Raw genomic sequence first — 14,184 nt, forward strand, 5'->3', positions numbered from 1 at the left:
TGATTTTATCAATCGTAGAGATATTATAATTGATATTTTAAGACAGTTAATTATATTTCAGTATAAAGCAAATAGGAAATATTAGAAATAAAATTTTCAGAATAAAGATATATAGCAAATGGGTAGTGAACTAAACCCAAGCCCCAGCTCTCTTGCTCCAAAGAGAATATAGGGTGAACAAAGACATAACTCTACATTAGAAAATAGATTCTCCACTAGTTGTAAGAAACTACTGTGGCAGAACAAGATAATTAGCAGTGTGCCTTCAGGGAGTATTATAATTAGCCTTTCGGTACAGCAGTTTTCTCTTTTAATATGTAGTTAGCATCAATTAATACTTGTGAGGAAAATTTAAAGAAAACACCATATATTGTTAAGGTTAGCTATTATTATTATTATTATTATTACTGATAACTTAGATGAAGAAACCAAGACTGCTGGAACGTACTTAAAGAAAAGACCTCAGTTGACTTCCTCATATTGCAAGAACCTAGTCTCTAGAGGCCAAAAAGGGAGTTTCAATGACAAGTGAAACAGATTCAACCCATTTCAGAGATAGAAAGCATCGTCACAGGAGAATGGAGCAAATCAGAAGTTATAAGGTGTTCAAATAGGCATAAGCGAAAAGTGCACAAGTAGAAACATCATCAAGTCAGGTTGTTGGGTGACCACTGGTTTGTTACGTTTATTTTTTTAAAATCTACTTTAATGTATTGCTATTACACCCAAAATGAATGCATAGAAAGTATAAAAATACTCATAGAATTTAACTGCTTTCTCAGTATGCTGCTTTAAAAGTAATATACTCCATGGAGTGCTTCAAAGTTTTGTATTTTCCTTTTTGCAAGTCAGTGTTTTCTAATCTTGCAACAATAACACACAAGATTTCAGTAATATAAAATAAAGTGCTTACTTGGAAAACTATAGCAATTATAAAAAATAGAGAAATTAAGAAATAGTCTTGTAGTTTTAAATTTAATATTATAAATTCATATATTTTAAATCTATATTTTCTAACTTCATACGCTAAAATGGCCTAGCATCAATAAGTATATCTAGTGCCAAATTTTCTCTACCTTCATTCTCTGCCAAAAGTAGCCAGGATTCCTTGAAGAAATGCTTATCTCCAAGTCACAGGAAAAAAGAAAAAAAAAAAAAGGTGTGTACATAGAAAAGATATGGCAGGAAATACACTAAGGCATCAATAGTAGTGATCACAGCAATGCAGAGATGTGATGATAATGATGATCTTTCTGTATTTCCAAATATTTATGTACTAGGTTTAAGAAAATAATTTTTTAAAAGTTATTTTAAAATTTTTCTATGTACTTCATTAGCCATCTGGAATGTTTTAGCTTTAAAATTATTTATATGGCCTTGGTCAAGTTATTTAACCTTCTGAAAACTCATTTTACTCATTGATGGAAAAAAAAAATACTGTTCTCATAGATTTACTGATTCAGATTATGTATATAAATCACTTAGCGTAGAGCCTGGATCAGATTAATGATTAATAAATTTCACTTCTATAACTCTCCTCTCAAAAAATTATCAGACTTAATTGCTAACATGTTTGTCTCCTGCAAGATAATGTAAATTCTGTAGAGGCAGAGATGGCAGCTATCTTGTTTTCTATACTCTCATCTTAAAAATATGTTCATTTGTTTTCCTCTATTCTAGAACAACTTACTTTAGAATAAAGATTCTGCATCCTGTATATTTTCTATGGATTATTTCATTAGCTTTAAAGGATTTTTTTCTCTAAGTTGTTACTCAATACCCGTTTGTTCACTGGAATGCAAAGAAGGGTGTGATAGTTGATAGAACTTGCCCTATTTTCCAGTTATTTTTCAACCTCGAACTTTACTCACATAATTACTTCTGGATTAGCAAGTGAAATTTCAACCTTATTATGCCAACCCTAAAACTAAGTGAGCAACTCTGTATTCAGTTAGATACAACTTCTAGGTGAAGCTAGAGCACTACTAAGCACACTCTTCTGGCATATTAAGCAAGTTTGTTCTCTGTGTTCTGAAGACAGAGGAGCATAAAAACTACATCATGGGAAGAAAATCCCTGTACCTTCTGATCCTGGGGGTCCTTGTAGCATATTATGTTTATACACCTCCGCCAAGTGATTTTGAAGACCCATGGAAATTAATATGGCTTAATGCAAAAATGAAAACTATAATACATTTGGTAAGTTTGAAGTTTTATGAATTCACATGTATATGCAACCATTTGATTGGGAGAAATTTTTCCAGGACTTTGCTCAGTTTTTTTGATTGATTGATTGATTGATTGATTGAATCACCTTTTAAAAATGAAATGCTTCATATTTTGTTTATTTACTATTAAAAAACATTGCTTCCTTGTTCACTTGATTTGTTTATATATCAGAATCATGTTAAAAACAAAGAAAAGCGAGGAGGCATTTGAGTAGCTTTTATTAAAAATGCTTCGTTTAGGTAGTATTAATGTCATGACAATGATGTTTGTTTGAAATTCTTAGATGTTGTTTAGTATTTAATTTGTCAGCAAATCAGAGATCATCTGAGTCTGCAACACTGTCTTAGTAATAGACTTTCATGCAATCATTTTGAGATCCAGAGTGCAGACTAAGGGAATGTAAGTAAGCTCTCAAGGAGATACTCCGTAAGCTGACTGGTTGGCAGATGTCCAGGATTAATGATGAAAGGCATGACGTACAGATTTGGAAGAGAAGACCCTGGAGTGTCAAGGCAACTGCTTGCCTGGCTGTGTCTCTGCTGCTGGCCTGTGAAAAAAGATATGACTCTCTTTGGTTTCTTGGGGATGTTTTCCTATTTCTTCTTTGATTATTTTATTTCCTTCATTTAAAAAAAAAAACTTTCTAGAACTTAAATCGATGTTGCTATGACTACTAGGTTGATCTTTAATTTTTCATTCATTCAACAATTAAACTCTCTATCAAATCCTATTAGGCAAACAAAGAGTCTGTCCCCCACAGAGCTTACATTTTAGTGAAGAAAAATTACAAATTAGATTTAAATGAATGGTTAATTTCAGATCATAAGAAGTAGCTTGAAGGAGATAAACGGGAGGAAAAGAAAGTAATTTGAGAAGATGACAGGAGCGGGGCTGCTGTATATGTGGTCTAAAAAAGCCTCTTTGAAGAGGAAACATGTGCTTAACCACCAAATTATAAAAAGGAACCAGCACCAGCACCAGCACCACAGATGATCAGGAAAGTTTTCGAGCCGAGCCAGCAACCAGTGCAAAAGTCCCAACTGCAAAATATTGACAAGTTTAAGAAATCATGAGACATTTGGAATACATGGGGGAGTTGTCATAATTTAGTTAAAAGAAGTTAGACGTCATATCACACAGTGCTCTGTGGGCAATGACAGCAAATTTTGATTTAATTTCACATGCAATATAGAGCTATCAAAGTTTCAAGAAACAGAACAATTTTTTTTTTCGTTTTTGCTCTTTGTTCTACAATTTGCAATAGGTCCTTGATTATTTTTTCTTTGAGCTCTGCTATCACTTTTTAAAACATTATTTAAGCAATTATACATATTTTTTTAACTTTTCTTCTCAGTTAGCTTTTTTTTGTAGCTTGTCCACCATTTATGAATGTAATACATTTTCAGAACTCTCAAAAAAAAATCCACCTTTAAAACTATTTTAATGTCTTTTTTCATTCTTGAATTATCTGAATTATCCTGAGTGCAGTCAATTATTCTCTTGATTCATCTTGTTTTTCTTGACTAGTTTGGCTGGCTTCCTTCTCTGGCAATCTTTGAGTATCTGTTCATACATTTTATTGAAGGATTATGCTATGAACATTAAATTGCGAATCGAACTACTGAATTTTAAATCCTGGAAAATATCACTTACTAGCTGTGACTTTGGACTACTTCATTAACTTCCATGGGCTTATTTTCCTCATCTCTGAATATAGTGATATTACCAACTTCATATGTATAAAAGTCATTAATATTATTGAGATTAATACACATAAAGTGCTTAGGACACTGACTTGTTCTATGGTGAAAGAACAGTTTGCAGGTAGCAGGCTGGCCTTCCTTTCTTCTCCCACCCATTGCTTCACCCCTAACCCTGCCTACCATCCCCATATGCACCCAGATTTACAACCACACTTCCCTGAGTCAACAACAGTCTCCTCCTCTGCAAGCTAAACTAATTCTTCTGTCTGGAAGGGTTTTTCCTTCAAGACTCAGATTAAATTGTTACTTCCTTTTTGAAAATTCTTTTTCATTTACTACTGCAGCAACTACTCCTGCTGTTTACTCCTAAAGCACCATGCGCAGAGCTCTATGGCAGCATTTACATTTTTTAACAGTTTACATATTATCTTTCTCACTTAACTCTGAGGTTCTTGAGATCATTTCTCGTGTTCTAATCTGTGTAACCCTAAAGTTTTGCAGAGAATTGACACATTTTTGGTGGAAAGGACCAAATGTGAGAACAGCCTCTGCCCTTCTGGTCCTTCTGAAAGGACCAAAGGAGATTTGTGTATGAAAATTTAGTTCACTGAACTTGAGCTTATTAAAGCTAATGTGTATTTTATATGTTCATAGATCTCTGACATCTGGAATTTGAATTCTAAGATGTGCATGAATTTCCTTTTCAGGCTAACTTCATCGAACTGCTGGGACTTTACAATTTTATGGATTTCATCAAGATTCTTTTGCATGTAAAAGAAGTTCCACCAATCTCAGATGAAAATATCACTGTGACTGACACAACTTTCAACCACATCCCCGTCCGTGTATATGTGCCGAAGAAGCAGTCTAAAGCACTAAGAAGAGGTATCTTTTACATCCATGGTGGTGGCTGGACTTTCGAAAGTGCTGGTAAGTAAACGGCTTGGAAATTTTCTGTCACTGGGATAGTATGCAAAACTTTTATTATAAAATAACGTCTTGAGTAGGCATACAATGTGCTTCTGTTTAGAAACTACGAACTCTCATCTTCTCTTGTTTTGCTCTTCTGGCAAAGATTGACTCTTCCTTGAAGACTTTAATTACTCTCTTCCACGTACGCTTTTCTCATCAATTAAAGCTGAGAGCACAAAAGTTTTCATATTAATTGCGAACAGTCTGAGAGAGTATGCTTAGCTTTTTTTTCCCCTTCGATATTAGAAAACCGTCTAATGCATTAACTCGTTTACTCACATATTTACCACATGCCTGGCAATATTCTAGGAGCTCTGGGTATGTCTTTGAACAAACAAAACTACCTGCCTTTTGAAGCTTACATACTAATGGAAATAATCTCTAATCAGCCCATAAGTGTTATAAAGTAATAAATGTAGAAAATAATAGACCAGGGTAATCAAGATTGAATATGAAGGTTACAAATTTCTTGACATATAGAATTATAGTAAAAAGAGAAATATATTTAGATGCATGACCACTGGAACAAAATTTCTTGACATATAGAATTATAGTAAAAGGAGAAATATATTTAGATGTATAACCACTGGAACAAAAGTCCCAATTGTGTGACTTTGAGAAAATCACCTAACCGGCTTGAGTCTCAGAGTGTTTGCTATTCATCTGTTTACTTTAGATGAATGGGATGTTGATTAACTAAGGGAATGGAGACTGCATTGGGTTTGAATTTAAGAACTCTGAACTCCAGAGAGGGAAGAATAAATTAGTTTAAATTTAAAAAAAAAGTTACTGTCTTAAAATTAAGTAAAATTTTCTGTTGATGTGGGAAGTTAGGAGAGAGGGAGGAAAAGGAAGAAGGGAGAGAGAGAGGGAGAGAGGTGGGGGGAGAGAGGACCTGAGATAATCATCTTGCTCTGATAGAATGACTGAACGGGGGGAGGACAGAGACATAGTGTTGGGTGAAGGAATAAGCAAAGAGATAAAAAGAAAATAAATAAATACAAAGAAAGCCAAAGAATGTGAGTCTCAAGAAAGATTAATAAAAAATAATTTTTTTATTAAAGTGTAGAGACACCAAAAAGCGAGAGGTAAGGACATGTTAAGAATGATTGCTGGCCTTAAAGGAACTTAATCATAAAAGGAATAAGCAAGTGAATGATAGATTGAAAGGACAGTTAAGTAAGAGCATTTACTTTTATTTTTTTGTTTTATATGAGAGAGACATAAATAAGTTCATAAAACTGAAGAAAATAAAGGTAAGTAATGGAAATGTTAGAAAAATAGATGGGCTGAAAGTGTTGACCAGTGAAGAAGCAACACAGAGGGAAGAAGAGGGAAGAAGATTCAGAGCACTGGTAAAAAAAATTGGATATACACAGGAGGATTGGAGATGGATAAGGAGAGCACCAAGGCTTCCTCTTAGACAAGAGAAAAAGAGGCAAACTCAGGGCTTAGCTAGATACATTTTTAGGATAGTAGTGCAGATGCAAGCAGGGAATGAGGGAGTTGTAGCTTTGTATTTTAAGGAAATGTCTTTCTACCCCACTTATTTTCAGATGTTTTTCTCTTGACTCATGCAGATTTAAGTGGTCCTTTTGTGTTACCACAATTCCATTTATATCTCCTTGGCTCACACATCTGACAGTACATTGGTCAAGTCAGTGACTTCTCTTTTTTTATATTTAAATGCCCATCACCTAACACAGACTCATATATCTCCTCCAGTTAAGAGAGTCTTCTAGAAAATGAAATTACCTTAGAGGAGCCAATGATCAAATGTGCAGGGCAAAAGATAAAAGAAACAAAGAGCAATTAAGAGGCTCATTGAGAAACTCAAGGTCTTCTGAGTTGTGGAGAGATGGTTTCTTACGACTACGTTTAGCATTAAATGTATTTCCCTAGTATTACAATATGAAGCAGGTGGAGAACTTCCAGAATACAAAGCAAGCACAAGATTTTTTTGTGAAGGGAACAGTCTCCTCTTCATTTTTTCATTCCCACTAACATCTTTTTATTTCAGCTTCACAAAACAATGACCTGCTTTCAAGATGGACAGCGGACAGACTTGACGCTGTTGTCGTATTATCCAAGTAAGAGCTGTGTTGGTTTGTTTTCAGACCACATGCCTTACATGCCACAAATCTCTCAGCTTTATTGTACGATTATGCCAAATGTGTTTTAGTTATTATTGAGTAGGTGATAAAAAGTGAAGGCCAGGCCTGCCTAATCAGATTCAAGAAAAAAAATATGGGTATATATATGCGTGTGTTATTCAGGCAGGAAGGAAAATCTAAAATTTTAATTATACTATCCATGAACAAAACTACTTGGACTGGATTTTCTCTCAGTGTTTAATTCACAGATTTTAGCAATGAGAACCCTGGGACCATCTATAAAAGTACATCATAATAATTCCTACTTTAGATGGTCATTGTGAAGATAAAGTTGTAACATTCCTGAAAAGAACTTAGCTCCATATGTAGCACTTGAGTCTAAAATGTTAAAATGTATTATCAAATGAACAGACATGGTCAATGAGTTGGTGTAAAATAACTTGTTGGATCAGTAATCTGTGTTGAAGAGAAGATTTAGGACACTAAAATTAAGGGTGAATTGCTAGATAGACTAGGTCAGAGCTGCATATGCCTATCTAAACTTAAACTTCAGAAAGAAAATGTTAAAAGAAACAGCCATGACTATCAAGTTATTTATCATTATTATAAAGTTGGAACATAGTCATGTAGAATTTAGAAAATACGAGTTTATACTGTTTTGTATCCCAACTTTATTTTTTAAAAATTATTTTCTTGAAGATGGCAAGTCAAATGATCCTGTAAGATACACACCTATGTTAGATTCATTGAAATTACTAATGAATCACACATTTCTGAAAGATAAAATATACTTTAAAATTTTTATGCAAACACAGGTCTTACCTTTAAATATTTAATTTATATTAAATATCAATTTCATTGAATAAAAATAACATAATTTTGACTCTATTAAAATGGACTGTAAGCACCTGAACAGATGCTCAACATCATTAGTCATCAGAGAAAAGCAAATCAAAACCACAATGAGATGCCAATTTACACCCACTAGGAAAACTATAATAATAAATACTGGCAAGGACGTGGAGAAACTGGAACCCTCCATACTGATGGGAATGTAAAAAGGCTCAGCCACTTTGCAAAATATTTTGGCAGTTCCTCAAAGGATTAAACATAGAGTTAGCATATGACAGCATTTTTACTCCTAGGTATATACACAAGGAAAACAAAAAACATGTCTATAAAAACTTGTATGTACATAGCAGCATTACTCATAAATTCCCCAAAGTGAAAACCCAATGTCCATTGACTGATGAATGGATTAATAAAATGTAATACAGCCATACAATTGAAAGTTGAAGATTAATTATCAATGGAAAAGAAATGCTATAACATGGTTAAATCTTGAAATTATTATGGTAAGTGAAAGAAGCCAGTCATAAAGGCCACATATTATATGATTTTATCTATATGAAATGTCCAGAACAGGCAAATCTACAGAGACAGAAAGATTAGTGGTTGCCTAGGGCTCGAGACAGAGGCAAGGTGAAATGAGAAGTGACTGCTAATGGGTAGGATTTATTCTAGGGGTGATAAAATGTTCCAAAGTTGTTCTAAAGTGATGATGGTTGCACAACTCTGAATATACCAAAAATCATTGAATTACACTTTTTAAATGGGTAAATTTTATGATATGTGAATTACATATAGCTTAATAAAGTGATTAGATTCCAAATTTAAAATGTACATTCATCAAAAGATATATGTATATATACGTATACACATATCTTTTTCTGATCCAAAAATGTACAAATATGTATGTATGGGGGAAAGGCTAGAAAAGACAACATACAGAAAAATATATCCAAATAACCAATAAATATAAAAATTTAACATATATCTGGAACATATCAATTAAAATGATAAGGAGATAATTCTATATCCCCAAAATTATGCTAAAATGAAAAAGATATAAAATGCCAAGTGTTGGTGTTGATATGCATCAAGAGGTACTTCCATAAACTGCTGGTTCAGGAATAACTCGATACCACTACTTTCCAAAACTCTTTGACAATATTAAGTAAAGCAAAGCATATATGCATAACTCTGACTGTCAATAACACTTATTGATATATATCATACGTGTTCATCAAAAAAAATGTACTAGAATATTCATAGCGGCACAGTTTGTGAAAGCCTGAGATTGCAAGAAACTCAAATGCTCATCAGTATTTTGATGTATAAATGAGTTGTGGTATATTGACGTAACTGAGTACTCTATGGGGAGACAGAAGCACACGGTAAAGGAGATAAGGCTCAAAAACATGATATTGTACAATGGAAGCCCAATACATAGGAGTACATGCTATATGATTCCATCCATTTAAAGGGCAAAACCAGGCACAATTAACCTACGCTGTACACCAGGTTAGTGGATACTCAGAGGCTGAGAAGATTGGATAGAAGAGAATTTATGTGAACGATCTGGGGCACTGGTGATGTTCTATTTCAACGTCCAAGCTCTGGTTATATATATGGCTGTGTTCAATTTGGAAACTAAAGGAATTGTATACATAGGATATGTGCATGTCTGGCATGTGTATGCTTTAATGAAAAGTAAAAATATGAGCGACATAACCATGTTTTCTCTTCATAGCTATAGATTACTACCTAAGTATCATTTCCCAATTCAATTTGAAGATGTATATAATTCCTTAAAGTGGTTCTTACGCAAAGAAGTTCTTGCAAAATATGGCGTGAACCCCGAGAGAATTGGCCTTGTTGGAAGTAGTTCAGGAGGGAATTTAGCTGCAGCAGTAGTGCAAAAGGTATGATGCTCATCATTTCTAGGTTGTATTTTTAAAAAGTGTCTACTAATAAACTATTTTAATGCATATGTTAAAAGATAAATTCAAATATAAGGATAGTGATTGTCTGAAAATATCAAAGAGAATATTGAGAACAAATGCGTTAAACATCAAAATGTCAATCTGTGCTCCTGTCATGGATTTTTTTTTCTTAGTGAAATCATAATTGTCTAAATAGATTGTTGATTTAAAATTATATGATATGTGTCAGTAAAATATTACACTAGCCAGATGAATGAGATTATATACTTGCAAGACCATACAATGATGCTTTCATGCTATTAACTGTTCAGATGGATTCAACAATTTACAATGGAGAATTTCTCTATTGCCAGAAAAGTCACACTATTTTTAGAAAATTAATAGCACATTCAAAGATTTCTATGCTACCTACAAAAAAGAAATAAAGTATCAAGAGATTTCTTTATTTAAAATTGATTACTTTATATCATTTAATAATATAATAATAAATAATTTTTCTTTCCAGATTATATGTAAAATAGGTTTTGTTTCTATGAACAGGAAAAAAAAAATACCATTGATTGTTTAAAATCTAATCTCATTTAGTACTGTGAGCCAGGAAGGGAAGTTACCTATGAACTTGGTGTAGAAGTTTGGATTTTATTAGTTGACTTGATAATAAAATATGGGTTTAAAGCAATTAAAAAACATTCATGTTATATGTTTCATTAAATATATATTTTTTACACTAAAAAGTGGGTTCAAAAGGAAATTATAATTAGGCTTTGTTCCAACAACAATACAGAACAGAAATTTGAAACTTCCCAGAGGGCATTTCTGAGCATTGGTGTAGGTTTTATAATATAGCAGAAAAAGCACTAGGTTAGGTACCAAGTATTAGGTTTTCTTGAGATGCAGTAATTTCCAGATGTGATCTTGACTGGTTTATTTAATCTTGCTAAGTACCCATTTCCTCAGTGATGAGGCAAAATGAACACTTTCAACTTTACAGAGTAGTTTTGAAGGTCATATGTACAAATTTGTAAATATAACTGATAACCTGTAATGATACCTAGAAATGGTCTCTAAAGTATCCAAAATGACCTATTTTGACCATTATAGTTATAATGTTAATAAACACTGCAATTTGCAAAATATTTGAGATATATTCAACATTTGTATTTTTATATAGAAGTTATATACATCTTTTATAGTATTCTATATTATGCACTTTGAAAAACATGTAAAACTGAATTTTAAAGTATGTATTTTCAAAAATTAAAACATATTTTCTAATTTTATTCTAACTTATGGATCACTTATTTTGTTCTCTCTAGTATTTGTTCACTCTTCTTTGCAGGCTACAAATGTACCTAGTACCTAATACCTAGGCCTGAAAAGGACAGAGTGATTTCGAATAGAATGTTTCACACAGAAAACCTGTCCTAATCACTTAAAATAGTATGTCACTTTAGAATCAAAGCCAATTCAGAAATCTCTATTAAGTGATCCTTTCTCTCCATGGCAAAGCCTATTGGTAGACTAGTATTTTTAATAAACTCTTAACATTACCAAAAGAGTAAAAAGGTCAAGTTTATGCAGTCCTTCTGGCTGTCATTCTTGGTATAAAGGATAGAACATTAAATTTTTAATTAGCAATATTGCTAGATATTTTTGCATTATCCTTAAGTACAGAACAGATAATTCTCAAATTAAAATTATCTTTTTCCTCAAAAAAAGTAGAAATAGAACTACCATACATTCCAGAAATTTCACTTCTGTGTACCTATCGGAAGAAAACGAAAATACTAATTCAGAAAGATAGTTGCTCCCCTGTGTTCATTGCAGCATTATTCACAATAGCCAAAAAATGGAAGCAACCTAAGTGTCCATCAATATATAAATGAATAAAGATGTAGTGTACACACACACACACACACACACACACACACATGCATGCACACACACTAAACTATTACTCAGTCATGAAAAAGAATGAAATTTTGCCATTTGTGACTATATGGATGGATTTAGATGGTATTATGCTAAGTGAAGTAAGTCAGATAGAGAAGGACAAATGCCATATGATTCATTTACATGCAGAATCTAAAAAAACAAAAACAAAACACAAAATAGATTCGTAGATATAGAAAACAAACTGATGGTTGCTGGAGGAAAAGGGATGGGTTGATTGGTTAAAAAAAAAAAAAAAAGGTGAAGGGAAAGAAGTGGTACAAATTTCTTTTAAAAAATAAATAAGTCACAGATATGTAACATCCAGCATAGAGAATATAGTCAATAGTATCAGAATAACTTTGTAAGGCAACAGATGGTTATTAGATTTATTGTGATTGCTTTGTAAGGTATGTAAATGTTGAATAACTATATTGTACACCTGAAAATCATATAATATGGTTTGACAACTCTAATTTTAAAAGTATTCTTTCATTAAAGAGTTTCTAGTTCAAGAAGCCCATTTTGAATATTTGAAAGTTTGTTGAGATAGTATATTTCAATTATTACTAAAGTCTTTTTGAGATTACGAATTTACACAGAACTTATTTTGTTATAGTTATTTTATAGTTTTACAATGAAAATATTCTGTGAAAGTAATCTTAATTGTTCCTCAGATCTTAGATGATCCAGAGAGCAAGTTCAAACCCAAGATCCAGTCTTTATTTTATCCTACCCTTCAGATTCTTGATATGGATACACCATCACATCGAGAAAATTCAAATTTTCCACCGTTCAGACAACTCACAGTCAGGCTCTGGAGCGAATATTTTTCAACAGATAGATCACTTGAAAAAACCATTCTTTCCAACCAACATGTACCTGTGGAATCAAGTCATTTACTTAAATTTGTTAATTGGAGTTCCTTACTCCCCAAGAGGTTTATAAAAGGACATGTTTATAATAATCGAACTTATGGTAGTTCTGAGCTATTAAAAAAATATCCAGATCTCTTGGACGTGAGAGTGTCTCCCTTGTTGGCTGATGACAAGAAGTTGCGTAGTTTACCTCAGACCTACATCATCACATGCCAACATGACATCTTTAGAGATGATGGACTCATGTATGTCACCCGACTTCAAAATGCTGGAGTTTCAGTGACGCATAACCACATTGAGAATGGAATCCATGGATTACTTTCCTTATCGGGACTCAAAATTACTCACAAGATGAAAAATCAATATTTGAGTTGGCTAAGGGAAAATCTATAGTAAAATACATATCAATGACATATTTTAAAAATAAAGTAAATCCCAAGACATCAGAAAATCTAGATGTTAGAAATTGGCCTTTCTTGGAATGGTCTAGTAAGGTTCACATGTAAAATCATAATTCTTAACTATAAATAGTCGCTCTTCTCTTTTTTCGTTCTGAGGAATTTCATTCAATTTTCTAAATTGTTTATCTGCTAGTTCTCTAAGATTTTTCCTGTTAACATTGTTAATCTTCTTAAAATGTCTTATTTTCTTGTATATTCTTTTTCTGAGTTGGCTATTATTTACGATTGCAGAAAAATTAATGCAAGCAAATATTGCTCATCTAAGTAATGACAAGATTTTAATCAATGGTCTGAAATACTCCTAACTCCTCTATGTAAGCGCCAATTTTTTTCCAAAAGCAATTGCCTCAGTTTAATGCCATTTTATTGTAACTACTCACTTGAATATTCTAGCTAGGCAGAAACGAGGTATGGCAAAAGATGAGTTACATATGAGGCTATTCCATTTTATTGGGACTTCAGTAGCTATCCCAGAAACTCCAATCAATAGACTTATGTTTCATTTTCTAGGACTATGTCACCAGGAATTTTGCAAAATGGGGGTTTTATAGTTGAGAAAATTATGTTTTCTTAAGCTAAGGAGTAAGAAAATAGCCCGCAACTAAGAGAATGTGTTACACATATTTATAGCAATAAATTGTTTTAAAAATACAATCTTGGAATAATTTTCTGAGTAAATAAGGGAATTGAAAGTTAATATTAAATGTAATGAATATATATACTGAATCTGTGGTCTCAAATTGGTTATCTCTGTACCATGTACAAACAAAAAAAAATGTGTTGATTGCTTTAAAATAAAATTTTGAGCTTATCCATGGCTGCATTGTTCCATTTGTTCCTTCCTCAAGGGTAGGAGGCAGTGGCTCTAATATGAATGCTTACAAACATCTTTTGACCGGAGAGCTGAGTACTCAAAAGTCACCTATATTTTCACATTAAACAAATATTCTCTTTGACAATTAAAGTCATAGGGGCATAAAGAAGACAAGAGGAGAGAGCCAGAGAGTTAATGTACTGGGATTCATGAAACTAACATTCTGAAAGTAGTCACTATATCTGATAAGAATGATAACATTTTTAGAACAGTTTAATTTTTACTGAAATTTAAT

The 14,184-nt window shown here is 32.7% G+C and overlaps 1 protein-coding gene across 1 annotated transcript; it reads left to right on the plus strand.

Annotated features, from left to right (window-relative positions):
• The first annotated feature begins 2,061 nt into the window (after nucleotides 1-2,061).
• Nucleotides 2,062-13,007, plus strand: LOC105305978 (arylacetamide deacetylase-like). The gene is made up of 5 exons (XM_011380836.1): nucleotides 2,062-2,199; nucleotides 4,640-4,862; nucleotides 6,925-6,994; nucleotides 9,612-9,783; nucleotides 12,414-13,007. The coding sequence occupies exons 1-5, from the start codon at nucleotides 2,062-2,064 to the stop codon at nucleotides 13,005-13,007; spliced, it is 1,197 nt and encodes a 398-aa protein (XP_011379138.1).
• Nucleotides 13,008-14,184: the final 1,177 nt, after the last annotated feature.

The sequence above is a fragment of the Pteropus vampyrus genome, unplaced genomic scaffold, assembly GCF_000151845.1.
Source record: "Pteropus vampyrus isolate Shadow unplaced genomic scaffold, Pvam_2.0 Scaffold408, whole genome shotgun sequence".
NCBI lineage: Eukaryota > Metazoa > Chordata > Mammalia > Chiroptera > Pteropodidae > Pteropus > Pteropus vampyrus.